The 20,151-nt window shown below is 40.9% G+C and overlaps 1 protein-coding gene across 2 annotated transcripts in view; it reads left to right on the top strand.

Moving 5' to 3' along the window:
• The window catches only part of arap3 (ArfGAP with RhoGAP domain, ankyrin repeat and PH domain 3), a 271,085-nt gene that overhangs the window by 162,649 nt on the left and 88,285 nt on the right, over positions 1 to 20,151 (top strand). For both annotated transcript variants that reach the window (XM_073067377.1, XM_073067376.1), the window contains exons 3-8: positions 5,453 to 5,695; positions 7,950 to 8,019; positions 11,319 to 11,439; positions 12,996 to 13,180; positions 16,810 to 16,916; positions 18,689 to 18,888. In XM_073067377.1, coding sequence (XP_072923478.1) covers positions 5,453 to 5,695; positions 7,950 to 8,019; positions 11,319 to 11,439; positions 12,996 to 13,180; positions 16,810 to 16,916; positions 18,689 to 18,888 — 926 coding nt within the window. The remainder of the gene's footprint in view (positions 1 to 5,452; positions 5,696 to 7,949; positions 8,020 to 11,318; positions 11,440 to 12,995; positions 13,181 to 16,809; positions 16,917 to 18,688; positions 18,889 to 20,151) is intronic.

Raw genomic sequence — 20,151 nt, 5'->3', positions numbered from 1 at the left:
TTTATGTATCTCCTCATCTATGGTAGTAAAGAGGAGAGGTCATGACCTGTATGCTGAAGGTCCTTATTGATGGATGTTACCTTTCCTGAAGGACTGCCTTTTGAAATTGTCCTTGAAGGTGGAGGCGACTACCCTTGATGGAGCTAACTGCATCTGTAAACTTCTCCAGCCTCTTTTGATCCTGTGTATTGAGCCTCCATATCAGAACCAGTCGGAATGCTGTAGAAATTTGATAGAAGATGCAGAAATTAGCAAAACATATCACCTAAGTGATTCTTACTTAGCTCACAAACACAGGATTTAGCTATCCTTTGACAGAACAGACCTTGCTCTCTCTAATCTCCAGTGTTTCTGGGCTATGATCCAAACAGAGTTTCAAGATAATCTGTTGTGAGATACAATTTATTTTGACATTCTTAAAAGCTGGGCAAGTGTTTCCTCATATCTCATAGCTTAAACAATACACAAAGTCATAATGGCTCTCTGAAGATTAGCTACCTGAACAAAGCGTCTGTCTTGACTTCTAGATGAAAAATATCTTTTAGTCTCTGGAAGTTTGAAGTGGAGAGCCCATTATTATTTTAAATTTTGGAGCATACCCCTCAGACAAAGGCTGATATTTGAATTCTTGGGATCCTGAGAAACAAACATTGGAGAGACTGGAGCACATTGACATAAAGCCCACCCATCCATTAAATCTCAAATGTATTAATAATGGTACTAGTACTGATTTATTGTAGTTATATGTACCGATATACAGATCAACTCATTACACAGAGGTTGGGTGGGACGACAACCAGAGGTCATGGGATAAGAGTGAAAGGTGAGAGGTTTAAGGGGAATATGATGGGAAACTTTTTCATCCAGAGGGTTGTGAGACTGGGGAATGAGCTACCAGTGAAAATGGTGCATGTGAACTCGATTTCAATATTTGAGAGAAGTTTGGATAGGTATATGGATGGTAGGGGTATGGAGGGCCATGGACCCAGTGCAGGTTGATGGGAGTAGGCAGTTTAAATAGTTTCAGCATGGACTAGATGGGCTGAATGGCCTATTTCTGTACTGTGCTTCTCTATGACAGAACATTGAGGTAAAACAAGGTAAAACAATAACAATGCAGAATAAATTGTAAAAAATATCACATGTATGCAGTGTAGAAAAACAATAAAGTGCAAGATCATAACAAAGTTGATTATAAGGCCAAGAGTTCATCTTATCGTACAAGAGGTCCTTTCAAGTGTCTGATCACAATGGGATGGAAGCTGTCCTTCAGCCTGGTGGTATGTGCTTTCAGGATTTTGTATTTTCTGCCTGGATGGGAGATCAGAGTATAGAGAATGTCCGGGCTGGGTGGGGTCTTTGGTTATGCTGGCTACTTTACTAAAACAGTGAGAACTATTGGAAGAATCCACAGGGGCTGGTTTCTGTGAAGTGCTGAGCTGTGTCCACAGCACTGCAGTTTCTTGCAGGCATTTGCAGAGCAGAGCACCCGCATAGAATGCTTTCTATAGTTCAGTGATGAAATGTAGGCTATCAGGGCTTCGGGTAGTTTCTGTCATACTTCAACAATCGAGTGAACAACAGTGCATAACACTACATTCAAGTGATGCTTAAAATGTGCTGCAGTGCATTGCAAAATGTGTTATTGGCATAGGCTCTGTTGCCGCCCCTTCACTAGCAGGATCTTATAAAAAATGTCTCCACCTCTGATCTATTTGTAATGCATTTTAGTTACAAAATTGATGAATTATCTTGCACACTGCAGGCTAGACTGCTTCACAGAGTAAATTTGTGCCAACTTTATTTTCAGGAGGGCAGCCGGAAAGGCCGGTACAAAAGATGGTTGTGTAATGATGGACTTTATAATATAAAACAATGTTATTATTTGAGATACTTTAAAATGTGGGATTTTCACAATCTCACTTCATATGAACCTAGCAACCATATCCAGCCCTCTAATCAGAAGGTTGGCATATTCCTTACTGTATCTCTGCAGCTGCTATTTCTTTAGTCAGACATCAGACAATTGCATTTTGTCAACAGAAGTTTCTGGATGCCAATCCACATTTTTCACATTGTTTTCCTCATGGGAATCTGCCCCACGTGACATAACATTTTGCTCCACCACAATTTCTCTATAGAGCTAAGCTTTGACTGAGCATCGGAACATTCTTATTGAAAGAATTTTGACTTGTCCCGTTATTATGTTTTTGTTGAAAATATTTTTTTTCAAAAATCTTGGCTCTTGTATCTTCTGTTCTCCCATGTGATATTAGTACTTTGTTTCTCCTGCTGAGATAATGTTTATCACTTCTCCACCTACAGTGTACAACCATCTTTTCCCCCCCTCCACTCTCCAGTTTCTTCTGAGATCACACTCTGCACAACTCCCTTGTCCCATTGATCCCTCTCCAGACACTTATCCCTTTAACTATGCTAAGCATTACACCTGCCGTTATACCTCCTCCCTCACTACCATTTAGGTTAATAAACGGTCCTTCCGGGTACCCCTTAATCTATCTTGTACTATATTTCCTTCAAGTTGTACTGTAGTCATGATGTTTAGCTTGTCATATAAATTATGTATAATTTATATTAATTGAAGTTTATATAACCTATATTTATGATGTTTGTAATGCACTGTGCTGCTGCTGGAAAAAAAACTAATTGTCATGGTATTTACACACTGGGTATACACTCATTCATACAATCAGCTGGTGCATATCACAAGTCCTGCTTATTCAACCATTGATGCCAGGCAGACAATCTCTGAGGATTGATAATGGCTGGGGTCACCTGTATTGTAAAGACAGAGCCCAGGAGAAGGCAATGGCAAATTAGTTCATCTTGAAACTTGATAGGGAGAAAGTAAAGTTTGACACAACAGTATTGCAGTGAAGTAAAGCAAATTACAGTGGGATGAGAGAAGAACTGGCCAAAGTAAATTCGAAGAAGTTGCTGGCAAGGATGACAGCAGAGCAGCTATGGAGTTTCTGGGGAAAAATGAGGAAAGCGCAGGATAGATATATTCCAAAAACAAAGAAATACTTAAATGATAAAATAGTAGAACCACAGCTGACAAGCAAAGGCAAAGCTAATGTAAAAGTGAAACGGATAATAAAAAGTAATAAAAAGTATTTTCATTACAACAAAATGAAAATAGAGGATTGGGAAGCTTTTAAAAACCTACGGAGAGCAGCTAAAAGTATCATTAGGAGGGAAAGATGAAATATGAAAATAAGCTACCAAACAATATCAAGTTGAATAGAAAAAGCTTTTTCAAGTATATATAAAAAATAAAAGAGAGATGAGCGTGGATATAGGACCTCTAGAAAATGAAGCTGGAGAAATAATAATGGGGAGGCATGGAGATGGCAGATGAACTAAAAGAGAATTTTGCATCAGTCTTCACTGTGGAAGACACTAGCAGTGTGCCTGATGTTATAGTGTGTTAAGGAAGAGAAGTGGGTACAGTTACTATCACAAGAGAGAAGGTGCTCAAACAGCTGAAAGACCTAAGGGTGCAGAAGTTACCCAGACCAGATGAACTGCACCCTAGGGTTCTGAAAGAGGTAGCATTAGAGATTGTGGTGCCACTAGAAATGATCTTTCAAACATCATTGGACTCTGACATTGTGCCAGAGGACAGGAATGCCACTCCACTCTTTAAGAAAGGAGGAAGGCAGAAGGAAGGAAATTATAGACCCGTTAGCCTGACCTCTGTGGTTGGGAAGATGTTAGAGTCAATTGTTAAGGATGAGGTGATGGAGTACTTGGTGACACAGGACAAAATAGTACAAAATCAGCATGGTTTCCTCAAGGGAAAATCTTGCCTGACAAACCTGTTGTAATTCTTTGAGGGGATTACAAGCAGGTTAAATAAAGGTGACATTGCGGATGTTGTATACTTGGGTTTTCATAAGGCCTTTGAGAAGGTGCCACACATGAGGCTGCTTGCTAAGTTAAGAGCCCATGGAATTATAGGAAAGTTACTAGCATGGTTAGAGCATTGGCTGATTGGTATGAGGCAGTGAGTGGAAATAAAAGGATCCTTTTTTGGTTGGCTGCCAGTGACTAGTGCTGTTCCACAGTGATTTGTGTTGGGACCATTCTTTTTATGATTAATATTAATGACTTAGATGATGGAGTAAATGACTTTGTTGCCAAGTTTGAGATGATACAAAGATTGGTGGAGGGGCGGGTAGTGTTGAGGAAACAGGAAGGCTGCAGAAAGACAGATTAGGAAAATGAGCAAGGAAGTAGCAAATGAAATACAATGTTGGAAAGTGCATGGTTGTGCACTTCGGTAGAAAAAATAAATATGCAGACTATTTTCTAAATGGGGGGAAAATCCAAAAACCTGAGAAGCAAAAGGACTTGGGAGGCCTTGTGCATAACTTGCAGGTTGGGATGGTGGTGAGGAAGACAAATGCCATGTTTGCATTCATTTCAAGTGGTCCAGGATGTAAGAGCAAGGTTTTGATGCAGAGGCTTTGTAAGGCACTGGTGAGGCCTCGCCTTGAGTATTGTGAACAATTTTGGGCTCCTTATCTAAGAAGTGATGTGCTGGCTTTGGAGAGGGTTCAGAGGAGTTTCACAAGGATGATTCTGGCAATGAATGGATGATATGAGGAACCATTGATGGCTCTGGGCTTGTACTTGCTGGAGTTTAGAACAAAGAGGGGGAATCTCATTGAAACCTTTTGAATGATGAAAACCCAGACAGAGTAGATGTGGAAAGGATGTCTCCCATGGAGGAGTCTAGGACAAGAGAACACAATCTCAGGATAAAGGGTTGTCCTTTGAAAACAGAGATGCAGAGAATGTTCTTTTGCCAGAGGGTGGTGAATTTGTGGAATTTTGTTACCATAGGCAGCTGTGGTGGGGCCAGGTTATAGGATGTATTTAAGGTGCAGATTGATAGGTTCTTGATTGGACATGCCATCAAAGGTTACAGGGAGAAGGCCGGAAGTGGGGCTAAGGTATAATAAAGGATCAGTCATAATTAAATGGCAGAGCAGATTCAATGGGTCAATGGCTTGATTCTGTTCCTATGTCTAATGGTCTTATGGTCAAGCCAATTCTGTAGAAAAATTTGCTCACGATCATGCTCATGGAAAGACCATGATCATCTATGTCTTACATCACGGCTCATAACAAGTGAGCAAATGATACACTCAATGGCCATTTTGTTAGGTATGCCTGTACAGCTGCTTATTAATGCAAATCATCTAATCAGCCAATCATGTAGCAACAACTCACTGCATAGAAGAATGCAGTCATGGTTAATAGGGATTGTAAACAGCCAAGTGTTTCAGATGTGTATGGAGTAGTCACCTTGTAAGTGATTGGTCCTGTTTTGCTTTACACTGGAGTGCTTGCTCAATATTTTTGTGACTTTGTGGTAAAGATCATCATTCACAATTTTGCGTCACTTCTAATTTTTTTTCAGACAACATCTGGGAGTTCACTCCGAAGAGGACACCAGCCCTCAGCCAGTCCAGATGCAAGCCAGTGATTCCTCACCCTACGCCACAATAGGAGACATTCCAATACCTAGCACCGAGTACCCAATGTACTTCAAAGATGAATTTGAGGATGATCTAAAAATATCACCATATGCCAGCTTCCACCTTGCTCCAGAACAAGGAAAGCATATAAAATGTGACTGGTTGGAGAAGCTCTCACCGCAGGGGTAAAATGAGTTACTTTAATTTAATCCTCCTTGCCTGGCAAAAAAGGATAATATAGATTGCTGAGAACAGAACTTTGCTTAAACTTGATTGAGCCCAATGAAATAAATATTTCCGAATTGAATAAACACTGAAGCACAAATAATAATGATTCCAGTTTAATCTCTCACTTGTACATCCATATGGCATAGCAGCAGAATTAGGCCATTTGACCTATCGAGTTTGCTGAACAATTCCATCATGGCTGAATTATTATACCTCTCAGCCCCATCCTCTTACTTTACCCCTTGACCTTTGATGCATTACTAATCAAGAACCTATTGATTTCCATTTTCAATATTTCCAGTGCCTTGGCCGTGGTAATGAACTCCACAGATTCGCCAGCCTCTGGCTCAAAAAAATTCTCCTCATCACTGTTTTAAAGGGACGTACTTGTATTCTGAGGTTGTGCCCTTTTATCCTAGACTCCCCCACTATATGAAACATCCTTTCCACGTTCACTCTATCTAGGCTTGAAAATATTCAATAGTTTTCAATGAGATCGCTCCATATTCTTCTGAATTCCAGCATACAGGCCCAGAGCCATCAAACTCAGTATATACATGCAATCAGATGACAATAAACTTGAGCTTGTATTTCTATCCCTTCATAATAACTAAGAAGGAAGCCAATCAGCTCATTGAGTCCATGCTATCTGACAAAGTAAATACATCAATCCTATTCCTCCATTATTGCCCCTGTAAACTTAGAGTCATACATCATGGAAGCTGGCCCTGCTTGCTTTGTCCCATTTGTCTGTGCTTAACCCATATGCCGCTATATCATGGAGCCTCACCATTAACTGAGGGGTCGGTGGACCCCAGGTTGGGGAGTCACTTAGAGTTTAAATATTTCCTCGTGTATCTGTCCGCATGTCCTTTAAAAGTTGTTATTGTACCAATCTCAAATTGTACATCCTCTGGGGGCTTGTTCCACACATTCACCACCACTGGTGTGAAAAATATTCAAGAATTAAGATTGTTTATTGTAATTCTTCATTACACCAGTGTAAAAGAGAACAAAACGATTGCTACTCCACATCTGATATAGCACAACAAACCCAATAATCATAAAGAATGTAATAATAAATGCAATAAATATAAATACAAAAACAATCCTATGCAATGGAATATACAAGTAACTGTTTGATTGTGGCCATATATATATATATATATATGTAAGAATAGCTTATACACAGACTGATTTTATGTACATAAACTCTCTGGGTTGCAGCAGTGCATATGAAAACACATTGTGACAGTGCCTGTGTTTAGTGTAGGTATGACGTGTGGAGTGTAAGTGTGAAGTGGCAGTTTAGGATGAAGGTGTGCTAATGGGCCGTGGCGAGGAGTGGCTGATGCATATTTGGTGATGGGGGGGGGGGGGTGGGGTGGATTAATGTTTGAGGTGTTGATCAGCCTGATGGCTTCCCATTAACCCCTCAGTCCCCCAATAACCTCTCTCACTCTTCTACCTTCCACCTACAGGAGGTGTAGTTGAGATTAGGTTCCCATTAACTTTGCTCTCAGTTGCCTACATTCCACCTACAGTAGGGATAGTTGAGAGTTACCAATTAATCTACCAAGCAGCAGTCCTTTGGCATGCAGCAGGAAGGCAGAGCGTTGAGAGGAAACCTGCACAGCCACAAGGACAACATTCAAGCTCCATACAGACAAGCACCAGAGTTCAGAACTGAGCCATCAGTGGCACAAGTTAGGAAGGATGTCTGTTCAACCAGCTAACTTGGATCAACTAAATGCTAGAGAAAGTCAGCAGGTCTGGCAGCATCTATGGAAAAGAATAAAGAGTCGATGCTTTGGGCTGAGACCCTTCATTAGAACTAGAGAGAAAGGTGTGAAAGTAAGAAGGTGGGGGAAGGGGAAGAATTGTAAGCTAGAAGGTGGTAAGTGAAGCCAGGTCAGTTGGAGAAAGGGCAATGACATAAGAGCTAGATTTCTTCCAGCATTTTTTGTGTGTTCTAGATTTCCAACATCTGCAGAATCTCTTGTGTTTATAACTTGGATCAATTTGGTTAAGATAGAAATTATTTAAAAAAAAATGAAAATAAACTATACCAGAGGGTTTTGCTTCCAGCCTGAGATTTAAATTCAGCTGCAAGTAATGTAACAAGAGACAGGTAGCAGCCATTCTGTAATAGAGTGCAATTGAAGTTGTAACGTGTCTAATGGAATCTTTTCTTCCCTTTTAATGAGCCAGAAGCTGCGTATTTCAGAGGCGCTACGTGAAGTTTGATGGGAAGATGTTGATGTATTTTAGCAATGAGAAGGTAAGACAAACTCCAAGTCAGGGCAGTCCAGCTGAAGGCAAATTGGATGATTCTATAGTACACACGGTGGCTCATTTGAGCACAGTACACGGAATCAGAGAAACTGTGTTGTCGCCATAACAGTGAAGTTCTTCTCTAAGTGAACGCTCACTGTATTCAATGTGGGCATCAAGCCATGGTAAATTTGGAACAGTTATGACTATTATAAGAATTTAGGATATAGAAACAGAAGTAGGCCATACTCAAATTAGATATTTACGCCCTGAGAAAAAAGTCTCTGGCAGTCCACTCTATCTATGCCTCTTATCATCTTGTACACCTCTGTTAAGTGGCCTCTCATTCTCCTTCACTCCAAAGACAAAAGCCCTAGCTTGTTCAACCTATCCTCATAAGACAGGCTTTGAATCCAGGCAGCATCTTGGTAGATCTCAAGTGCATCGTCTCTAATGATTCCACCAGTAATGAGGCAACCAGCACTGAACACAATATTCTAAGTGTGGTCTAACTAGAGATTTAAAGAACTGCTACATTACCTCACCACTCTTGAACTCATACCCTGAGTAACAAAAGCCAGCCAAGCATATGACTTCTTAATCACCCTAACAACCTGTGCTGCATCTTCTCATCTTGACTTGTTGCAATACAACAATTAGTTTCAATCACAGAACACAGAGAACTGAACAATACAGTATAGTGCAGACCCTTCACCCCACAACATTATGCTGGCACTTGACTCTACCATGAATGGGCATTAAAGATTCCCCCACCACATCTTCATTGTGCTAATTTATTAGAATCTGTAGGAAGAGATATCCAAGAGTGAATAAATAAAATATCTGACTTGGACCAAGTTTACTGTTTGATTGGAGGGCACTGGATGTAACAGTCTGTATGGGTCCTCTTTATGGAAGGATAAATACAGAGCAGAACTCCAGAAACATCACTCTTTTCTTCAGCTGATACGAGGAATGCTGGAGGAACTCAGCAAGTTGACAGTGTCTTTGGAAGTGAATTAAAAGTTGATATTTTGGGCCAAGACCCTTCTTCAGGACTAGGATGGAAGGGGCAAGATACCAGAGTTAAAAGGTAGGGGGAGGGGAAGGAGGACTAGCTAGGTGAAGCCCGGTGGGTGTGAAAGCTTAAAGGGTTGGAGAAGAAGGAATCGCATAGGAGAGGAGAGTGGATCATGTGAGAAAGGGAAGAAGGTAGGTCACCAGTGGGAGGTGAAGGTCATTAGTGGGAGGTGATTGGCAAGTGAGGAGAAGAGGCGAAATGCCAGAGTGGGGAATAGAAGAAGATGGAAGGGGAAGGGAAAAAAAGTACAGGAAGGAGAAATCTATGTTCATGCCATCAGGTTGGCAGTAATATAGACAATATAACTTCCTTCACCCTGAAAGTGGCCTCATTGTGGCAAGACAGGAAGCCATGGACTCACATGGCAGAACGGAACTGGGGATAGGAATTAAGATGACTGTTCAACAGGAAATTCCGCTTTTGGTGGATGGTGCAGAGATGCTCGGCAAACCAGTCCCACAATTTATGTCAGGTCTCACCAATGTAGAGGAGGCCTCATCCAGAACAGTGGATAAAACAGACAACCTCAACAGATTTGCAGGTGAAGTCTTACCACTCCTGGATGGGGCCCTAAATGGAGGAAGTGAATGGGAGGTGTAACATTTCTGTTGCTTGCAAGGTATGTGCCAGGAGGAAGATTAAGGGAGAAATGGACAAGGGGAATAGGAATTGTCCTGGTTTGTTTATGGGTGAACAAGCGTAATGTCTTGATATACTTTTGTTACCATTATCCTGTCCACCTACCCAATGACCTCAAAGCAGAGATATGTATCTGCATCCATTGGTCAAAGTCAAGTTTATTGCCAATGCACAAGGACATGTATGCACAGCAACACACACAAAATGCTGGAGGAGCTCATCAGGTCAGTCAGCATCCATGGAGGAGAATAAGCAGTCGATGTTCCAGACTGAGACCCTTCATCAGGGCTCATCCCAAAACGTCCAGCATTTTGTACGTGTTGCTCAAGATTTCCAACATCTGTGGAATGTCCTGTGCATGTGCATTCAAAGATTATTTATTATCAAAGTATGTATGCAGTATGTAACCCTGAGAACTATCTTACTACATCTCAGGGTTGTCTAGTGTGTGCATACTTTGATAATGCAAAGGCATACAAAGCAGAACTGAAAAAAATTACCTGCAGCAGCATCACAGGCATATAACGTTGTGTAAGTAGCATTCGCCAGAAAAAAAAAGATAAATTAAACACTACTTTTACAAGAAAGAACATTTTGGAGGTTCTGATATTTCTGTTATTCTTTCTTTGGGTTTTTTCCTGTTACGTGAATGTCAGTGAAAAGTAAGAATTTCAGGTTGTATTTTGTATAAATTTCTCTCTGCACCTCGTGGTGCATCAGATGGCAACCTTAACATTTCTTTAGCATTTTGTTTATTTTTTACAAGTTGCTAGCTTGATACTCAACCCAGAATGCATGAAAGGTGTGCAAGGAGCTGGCCGGATTTGAACCTGTGACCACTCGCTTCAAAGTCTGGTGCTGATGCCACTACAACACCAGCTAGTTAAACTGTATACATTCTGTGATATTAAACTGAACCATTGAACCAGAACAAAAGTAGAAGTAATTTTTAGTGCAGTGTTCATAGTATTGCTAAATTGTTTTGCCTAATTAAGGTGGAGGCAATGTGACAAACACATGCCAAGCTTGAGGAAGTGGGGGGGGGGGGGGGGTCACTTTTATCAAGATGAGATTTTTTATTATAATTGGTAATGCATTTTTGCCTGCTTATCTGACAACCTCCCTTCCTCAGTGTGCAGTAGTATATCTGGGTAATCCGGAAATGAGTGAGAATATGGACAGCAGAATTGCAAGGAAGGAAAAGACTCTGAAATGGGTTATTTGCAATTTCAGTAAAATTTTGAGCTGAGCTTAATTTTATGTCACAACCTTTGGGAAAATTGAAATTTGTGATGACAATGTCAACATGTTTTTAAATGGATTATAAAACATCCCTCTGAAATATTTTTAACTAAATTTCAGAGCTCATTGTATTCAACTTGCTAACACCAGTTTTAAAAAGCAGAATTTTCACAACATTAACAAATTTCACAATATATGCTGGTGATATTAAATCTGATTCTGATTCTGCGTTCACTCCATTAAGAGGTATCCTTTTGATAAAATTGGGGCATTGTTTAATTGTGGCACTTCTAGCATATTTAAACATCAGCTTTTTGACATATCATTTTGCTGCTTCTTTCTAGGACCCCTACCCTAAAGGAGTAATCCCCCTGGCTGTTATACAGATGGCAAGAACAGCGAAGGAAAATAAATTTGAAGTAGTTACAAAGCCCAGGATATTTGTTTTTAGGGCAGAGAGTGAAGGTAAGTGGTGTAATGAAGTTACTTCTTGAGACAGAGGATGGAATAGACCGTTCAGGCCAGCAACCCCAAATTTTAACCCTAGCCTAATCATAGGGCAATTTACAATGATCAATTAACCTGCTGACCGAAGCACTCAAAACAAGCACGTGATCACGGGGAGAACATACTATGTCCTTACAGGCAGCGATAGGAATTGAACCCGGACCACTGACATTCTAAAGTGCAATGCTCTTGTGCCACAGTACCATGCCACCCTTTGGCCCATTGAATCTATGCCAGCTCTTGGAGTAATTCTCCTCAATCCCATTCCTCTATTTGAGGAGCACATGGCCACAGGAGAATGTGCAAGCAATATACAGACTACTGAGGTTCAGGATTGAACTTTGGGTGCTGGTATGTGAGGCAGTCGCACTATCTGCTCTCTTACAGTACCACTATTTGGTCTGAGAATAATCTCAGTTTAGGTCAAGGTCCTGGTTGCTATGGTGAAACTTTCAGACTGACCAGAGTGCTGCCATGTACTTCATGGTACATAAACATGCTGAAGCCTTACTAATTTCCTCTCCAAAGTTTAATGATTGGAAATAATGCAAAGACACTCCTGCACAATTCCCAATAAAAGGAACAGAGCAAAACTGGCAGGATTCCATGTCCACAATAAAAAAAGTAAATCACCCTATGTAGTAACTCAGGAGCAGAAAACTCTGCAAACACCAGAAATGTGAAATAAACAGAATTATTGGTAATTGATCAGAATTGTTCTGATGAAAGGCCGTTTATTTGAAATATGAACTATATTCTCTCCATGGAAGCTGTTTGACCTGCAAATAATCCCATCATTTTCTCTTTTTTTTTTTGTTATCACACCTTCATCTCTGTCAGGGGTAAGTTTTTTACTCAGAGAGTGGTGAGTGCGTGGAATGGGCTGCCGGCAACGGTGGTGGAGGCAGATGCGATAGGGTCTCTTAAGAGGCTTTTAGATAGGTACATGGAGCTTAGTAAAATAGAGGGCTATAGGTAAGCCTAGTAATTTCTAAGGTAGGGACATGTTGAGAACAACTTTGTGAGCCGAAGGGCCTGTATTGTACTATAAGTTTTCTATGTTTCTACGTTTCTAAATATTCAAAGTATCAGCTTTGGAATGACAAAAAAAGCCAGAACTTTGCAAAGCTTTCATTCTACATCTATTGCTATTAATGTTACGTTGAAGGTTGTATGAATTGTTCTTTGGACAGCAATGCCCCACATCCACATTTCCATTCTCATTGTGGCTACACATCATTATCTTTACCCCCCAAAAACCTATCCCTTCTGAACCACCTGGATGAAGCAGTGCATGCCCATAATAATGTAAAGCAAGCTTTATTTTGCCCTGTGGAGTTGATTATCTGAGGAAAAGAACTTCCCGTATCTGTTTAATTTATTAATTCATATAATCCTGTTTCTGTGCAGGAATATTATATATTCCAGTGACTTTCACTTCACCTGTTTGACATAACAAACTGCCATATATTCCCATGCATATGTCTAAGACTATTGTGCCTTTTGTACTGCAGCGCAGAGAAATGAGTGGTGTTCACACCTCCAGAATGCAGTCAAAATCCATCACTTCTCGTCCAGTCGCCGGGTTGGATCCACATCCCTCTGCCAGAAATATGGATACTTGGAGATGAAGGGGCATAAATCGAAGGTCTATGCTGCACTCTGCACTGACACCCTCTGGCTGCACAAAAATGAACAGGTGAGAATGGAATTGCTGGACTAAGAATGGATTCTGCTCATTAGGTGATAACTAAATCATGGCTGCTTGCAAGAACTTGGTGGGAGCTTTATTAGACAGCTGTTCCATCACTGTATTTGAAACAGAAACCTTCAAGCAAGGCCTGTTACTCTGCCTTGAAGGAGATCTTTTGATACCCTATCAGTCTGAATCTCTATAATCATTGTACTGTCATGAAGCTGGAACCATAAATTGCAGGGTTCTTTTGCCTACAAAAAAGGTTAATGAGGCTGGAGGCTCAAGGCCTGTCTTGAGGTTAAAGTACTGTGTTTGTGCATGGTGGGCGGGATAAACAGGACTTGTTTTACTGTTGCTGTTGTAACGTGAACAGAGTCACCAGAGAGACACTGAAGCTAGTGAATATAGAAGATTATTCAGCACATCGAACAGCTATTGGAGTCACTCTTGTAAGAAGAGTCTCCTGATCCAATATTACATGATATTTTTCTATGTTAAAGATCAAAGGTAACAGCAAGACAATTCTATAGTTACAATGCTTCCCTTGAATTACATACAATTTCCACACAAAGGTAACAGCAAGACAATTCTATAGTTACAATGCTTCCCTTGAATTACATACAATTTCCACACAAAGGTAACAGCAAGACAATTCTATAGTTACAATGCTTCCCTTGAATTACATACAATTTCCACACACCTCGGTTGCAACCATACTCCAGACACTCAAAATGAATGTTCTCTCTACTGACTCTACGCCACATTCATGTATATGCAGGTGTTGGAGGACTAGTGATTCTGAGCTGTATTTTATACCCAATCTGCAAATGCAGTGGTGGAACACCTTGTCAATAAAGTGCCGTCCATTTTACCTGCCACAGGAGATTTCAGTGATCTTTTTGCTGGTGATGTACTTACCACCACAGGCCAAAGTCAAACAGTCTCTAGACTAACTGAGCAATGTAATTCATAGGCACGAACAGTACATGCCTTCCCCATCATTTTGGGGGATTTTAAGTCAAGTTAAGTCACTTTTATTGTCATTTCGACCATAACCGCTGGTACAGTGCATACTGAAAATGAGACAATGTTTTTCAGGACCATGGTGTTACATGACACAGTACAAAAAAACTAGACTGAACTACTTAATAAAAAAACAACACAGAGAAAGCTTCACTAGACTACAGACCCACACAGGATTGCATAAAGTGCACAAAAAAATTGCAGGCATTTACAATAAATAATAAACAGGACAGTAGGGCGGTAAGGTGTCAGTCCAGGCTTCGGGTATTGAGGAGTCTGATAGCTTGGGGGAAGAAACTGTTACATAGTCTGGTCGTGAGAGCCCAAATGCTTCAGAGCCTTTTCCCAGACGGCAGGAGGGAGAAGAGATTGTACGAGGGGTGCATGGGGTCCTTCATAATGCTGTTTACTTTGCGGATGCAGCGTATAGTATAAATGTCCGTGATGGTAGGAAGAGAGACCCCGATGATCTTCTTAGCTGACCTCACTATCCGCTGCAGGGTCTTGCGATCCGAGATGGTGCAATTTCCAAACCAGGCAGTGTTGCAGCTGCTCAGGATGCTCTCAATACAACCCCTGTAGAATGTGATGAGGATGGGGGGTGGGAGATGGACTTTCCTCAGCCTTCGCAAAAAGTAGAGACGCTGCTGGGCTTTCTTTGCTATGGAGCTGGTGTTGAGGGACCAGATGAGATCCTCCCTCAGATGAACAGCAAGAAATTTGGTGCTCTTTACGATCTCTACCGAGGAGCCATCGATGTTCAGCGGGGAGTGGTTGCTCCGTGCCCTCCTGAAGTCAACAACTATCTCTTTTGTTTTGTTCACATTAAGAGACAGGCTGTTGGCTCTGCACCAGTCCGTTAGCCGCTGTACCTCCTCTCTGTAAGCTGACTCGTCGTTCTTGCTGATGAGACCCACCACAGTCGTGTCATTGGCGAACTTGATGATATGGTTCAAGCTGTGTGTTGTAGCACAGTCATGGGTCAGCAGAGTGAACAGCAGTGGACTGAGCACATAACCCTGAGGAGCCCCTGTGCCCAGTGTGATGGTGTTGGAGATGGTGCTCCCAATCCATGTTCAACAAGGCCAGCCTGAAAAAAAACCTTTAAATAATTATTATCGACATATAGCTTGTGGTACCAAAAGAACCAACACACTAGCCCACTATTACACCACCATCAAGAGTGCTTACTGTGCTATCCCACGCCTACACTTTGGAAAGTTTGATCACCTGCTTGTCCTTCTACTCCCTGAGTATAGGCAGAGACTGACGACTGTGGCAGCAGTAGTGAGGACTAAGAAGGTATGGACAAGGGAGGTGCAGGACTGCTTACAGGACTGCACTGAGTCGGTGGACTGGGCTGTATTCAGAGATATATCTTCAGGTTTGAATGAGTACACCACAGCTGACACTGACTTCATTAAAACCTACTGAACGTACTGTACATACTCAAGTCAAAAGCCTTGGATGAACATGGATGTTTGTAGTCTGCTGAGGGCTAGAGCTGTGGCATTCAAGTCTGGCAACCCAGATCTGTACAAGAAAACCAGCTATGACTTGCGAAGGACTATTTCAAGAGTGGAAAGACAATTCTGAGCGAGGTTGGAAGCAACATTAGATGCACATCACCTCTGGCCGGGTTTACAAGTCATAGCTTTCTACAAAACAAAACCCAACATCATGAGTATCTGTGATGCTTTACTAGCAGACAAGCTTAATGCCTTTTATGCTCGATTTGAAAGAGAGAATTAAAATTACAACTATGAGGATCTCTGCAGCACCCAGTGATCCTGTCCAGAAGCCGACAGGCTGTCTTTCAAGAGTATAAACCCTGACAAGGTGACAGGCCCCAACGGAGTATCTGGTAATACACTAATAACCTGTACCAACCAACTGGCGTGAGTGCTCAAAGATATTTTGCTACAGTTGGAAGATCCCTCATGCTTCAAAAGGCAACAATTACACCAATGCCCAAGAAGAACTGGGTGAGCTACTTTAATAATTATCATCCAGTAGCACTTACATCTATGGTGAAGCAGTTCTTAGAGAGTTCGGTTATGGCTAGAATCAACTCCTTCCTCAGCAAGGACCTGGACCCACTGCAATTTGCCTGTCACCACAATAGACCTATGGCAGATATGATCTCATTGGCTCTCCATGCGGCCTTGGATCACCTGGACAACACAAGTACCTATATCAGAATGCTGTTTATTGATGACAGCTCAGCGTTTAACACCAGCATTCCTACAATCCTGATCAAAAAGCTTCAGATCTGGGTTTCTGTACCTCCCACTGCAACTGGACCCTTGACTTACTAATTACTTATGTTTTTATGCACAATTTATTCCATATCCATACTTGAAACTCTGTTTATTTTTTATATTCTTTATACCCGTTGAATGTTGCACCAACACACCACAGCAGATTCCTAATACTGTAAATGTATGTGGTGAATAAGGTTGATCATTGATCCTCGATGATGTATGTGGAAGCACAAAATTTTAAAGCTTCCAAGAATATCCAGAGTTACGCTAATGCCAGGAGGGTACACAAGAATACATTATAAATGGATTTAAATAATATTTAATACCTCTTCTCTTTTACATTAGACTTTCAAATCTGGCATTGGAATCGTAACTATTGAAGTGCAAGGAGCTACTATTCGCGATGGCAACCGTAAAAGTTTTGAATTAATCACTCCTTTTAAAAGCTTCAGGTGAGTTAAGTTACTTGTCTGGGAACTTGTCAGTCAGGCGAAGTGGACAGAAGGAGGAGGAGGAACAAAAGTGTTGGGGGGGTAGGTGTGTATGTGTGTGTGTTGGAGTCATCGGGGCGCTGTCATGACAAGCTTTTTGCACCGATCTTTTTGGTGATTGCTCATCATATGGCGGGTCTTGGGTATCTGAAACCTGGCAGAGCCCATCCCTCGCCAGATTTTCGGAGCCAGCTGGAGCCTTTGCTCCAAACTCCAGCGCTGATGCCACTATGCCACCAGCTGGCTGTATGTGGAGTGAGGCTCAAATGGGAGGACGTGGGACTGATCATAGATGATGAGGTGGAAAGATCTATGGAGCCATAGTTTAAAGGACTTGTTGGATTATTCTTTTCCCTGATCAATATGACTAGACCCAAGGCCCTAGATGAAGTGGATATGGAGAGGATGTTTCCTATAATGGGGGAGTCTAGGATTTGAGAACACAGCCTCAGAGTAAAGTGACAGCCCTTTGGAACAGAAATGAGGAGGAATTTCTTTAGTCAGAGCGTGATGAATCTGTGGAATTCATTGCCACAGATGTCTGTGGAGGCTGTGGATAGGTTCTTGATCAGTAAGAGCATCAAAAGTTATGTGGAGAAGGCAACAGAATGGTGTTGAGAGGGATAATAAATCAGCCATGATGAAATGGTGGAGCAGAATCAATGGACCAAATGGCCAAATTCTGCTCCAATGTCTAATGGTCTTATCTGTTAATCATCTTCAGATTTGCACCATTTGAACTCGCAAATCAATAGTTTAACCAATTTTCGTGATTGCTGCCTGGAGATCTGATATTGATTTTGCTGTATATAGGATAGATGAATTCTAATGGGAGATTATCAATCTCTCATGTTTAGAAGTTTTGTCACAAATAGGCAACAAGGTTGTCAGATTCTGATTTTTGTTTTACAAAAATTTATTGGACAAGGCTGTAGTTCACAAACAGAATATTTAAGGTCCATTGCTATTTGCTCATTAAAAAGTGCTGATGAGCTCTCTTTGTGGAAAAGAGCCCACTAAGTAGTAATTAAAGTATGATCTTAAAATTCAATGACATTTACCATTGAGTACCTTGGGTCTGGGTGGTGGAATACATGGATGGGAAGGATATAGATGTCTATGGTCCAGCTGCAAGTCGATGTGAATAGGCAGAATAACAGTTCAGCATAGACTAGATGTACCACAGGGCGAACTTCTATGCTGTGGTGAACTATGATTCTATGAGTGGGTGGCTGGTGTACAGTGAAGTGGGGTGCTTTCCAAATCCAGATTAATTTTTTGATGACATCTGCACAATGCATCTTTTCAGATGTTCTTATAGTTAAGTGAGATGCAGAAATTTGTTGCTATATGGAACATCTGATTACAATAAAAGAAGAATTTATTCCATAGAAGTTTTATAAAGAATATTTTGGTAATATTCACAGGAAACAATACCACTGTAAGTGTTATAGAATAAATTGCAATATTTCACAAATATTTAAGGAATTCCATCTGTATCGGTGATGGTTTCCACATAGTGTAAAATCTTGTTGTGATTTTTAACAATAATTTACATTTATTTCTTAAAATAAACAGTGCAAAAAGTTTTCCTTTCACGTGTATTCAGAGAGATCAGAGATCTAAATCAAATAGAATCCTCTCTAAGTATTAGAGACAAGTTTAACCAAATTGATTTAAATAAGAAGGTAAACTAATTGGGGCGAATGATTTCATGGTCTTGAGTGTTGCAGTTTTACAGCTGAATCTGAACGAGAGAAGAAGGAATGGATTGAGGCACTTCAGGACTCGATAGCTGAGGCTCTCTCGGATTATGAGGTGGTTGAGAAGATTTGGTCAAACAAGTCCAACAAAGCCTGTGCAGACTGCAAAGCACCAAATCCGGACTGGGCATCCATTAACCTCTGTGTTGTCATCTGCAAGCGATGTGCAGGTAACTGACAAAGACTTTTACGACATTATCTCCATGGATTCTGACAACAGCTTAAACGTCCACAATTTCTACTTGAACACGCATGGGGGATTAGTGAAGTTAACAGTGATGTTGCCAATTCAACCCTTATACATCTCAGTGTTTTAGCCAAAGTAAAACAGAATGTAGAAGCCAAGAAGAGTTAATCTTTATTGTTTCATTGTGCACTAATTGGCTACAATATTTCATTGAGTACAATGTGATTACACTTCTGATATACTTAGTTATCTATTAAGTGCCCTGGAATGTCACAGGCTCATACAGAAACAGGTGCGTTGGCCCACTGTATCCATGGTGACCACAATACATCTAATTACCAGTACTTCATCCATAGTATTCTATGTCTTGGGAAACCAACTTCTTATTTAGATACTTACATGTTATGAGAGTAGCTGCCTCCACCACTAGCACGAACCATGCGTTCCAGATTCCAACCACTGTCTGGGTGAAGAAAAATCTTCCTCTTAATCTTTTACTGCTCATGTTTTACCTCTGATGTAGTGAGATGAGAGTAGATTAGCTTTATTTATCACATGTACATCAAAATTTCAAAACAGTGTCATGCGTCGTTTGTGACAATGACTAATGCAGTCTGAGGATGTGCTGGAGGCAGCCCACAAAAGGTTGCAACATATGCAGTGCTAACATACCTTACAAACCCTAACCGATACACCTTTGGAATGTGGGAAGAAACCAGAGCACCCAGAGGAAAATTCACAGTCACAGGGAGAACATGCATACTCCTTATAGACAGCGGTGGGAATTCAGCCTCGATTGTTGGCACGGTAAAGCATTAATCTTACCGCTACTCTTCCTTGCTACCCCTAAGAGATGAGCATACATCCTTGTGACTGAGTATTTAAAGACAATTCCTCTTCTTGGTTTTCCATTTAGTAATTCGAGAGACTGCAGGTGGAGTGAAAAAAATGTGCTTGTTTGGACAAACATGTCTCCTATCCTGACTTCCCAATGAACTGCTTTAATTGCTTTTGAATTGAAAATAAGGCATAATCTTCTCTGGGTGGTTTAAGAGTTGAATTTTATAAATATTTAGTTTTACTTTCCTTTACCATCCCTCAGTTTTGTGTTCAAGTTTACAGTTAATCTATCCCTGCACTGCCACCAACTGTTCAAACCCAACATGTTCAACAGCAAAAGAAAGCATTATAAGCAGAAGCAGGGATGTCAGCAAAACTATTCTAAAGGTTCTGATATGACTTTCAA

Source organism: Hemitrygon akajei, chromosome 15 (genome assembly GCF_048418815.1).
Source record: "Hemitrygon akajei chromosome 15, sHemAka1.3, whole genome shotgun sequence".
NCBI classification, from domain to species: Eukaryota; Metazoa; Chordata; class Chondrichthyes; order Myliobatiformes; family Dasyatidae; genus Hemitrygon; species Hemitrygon akajei.
This window is presented reverse-complemented; position numbering and strand designations above follow the sequence as displayed.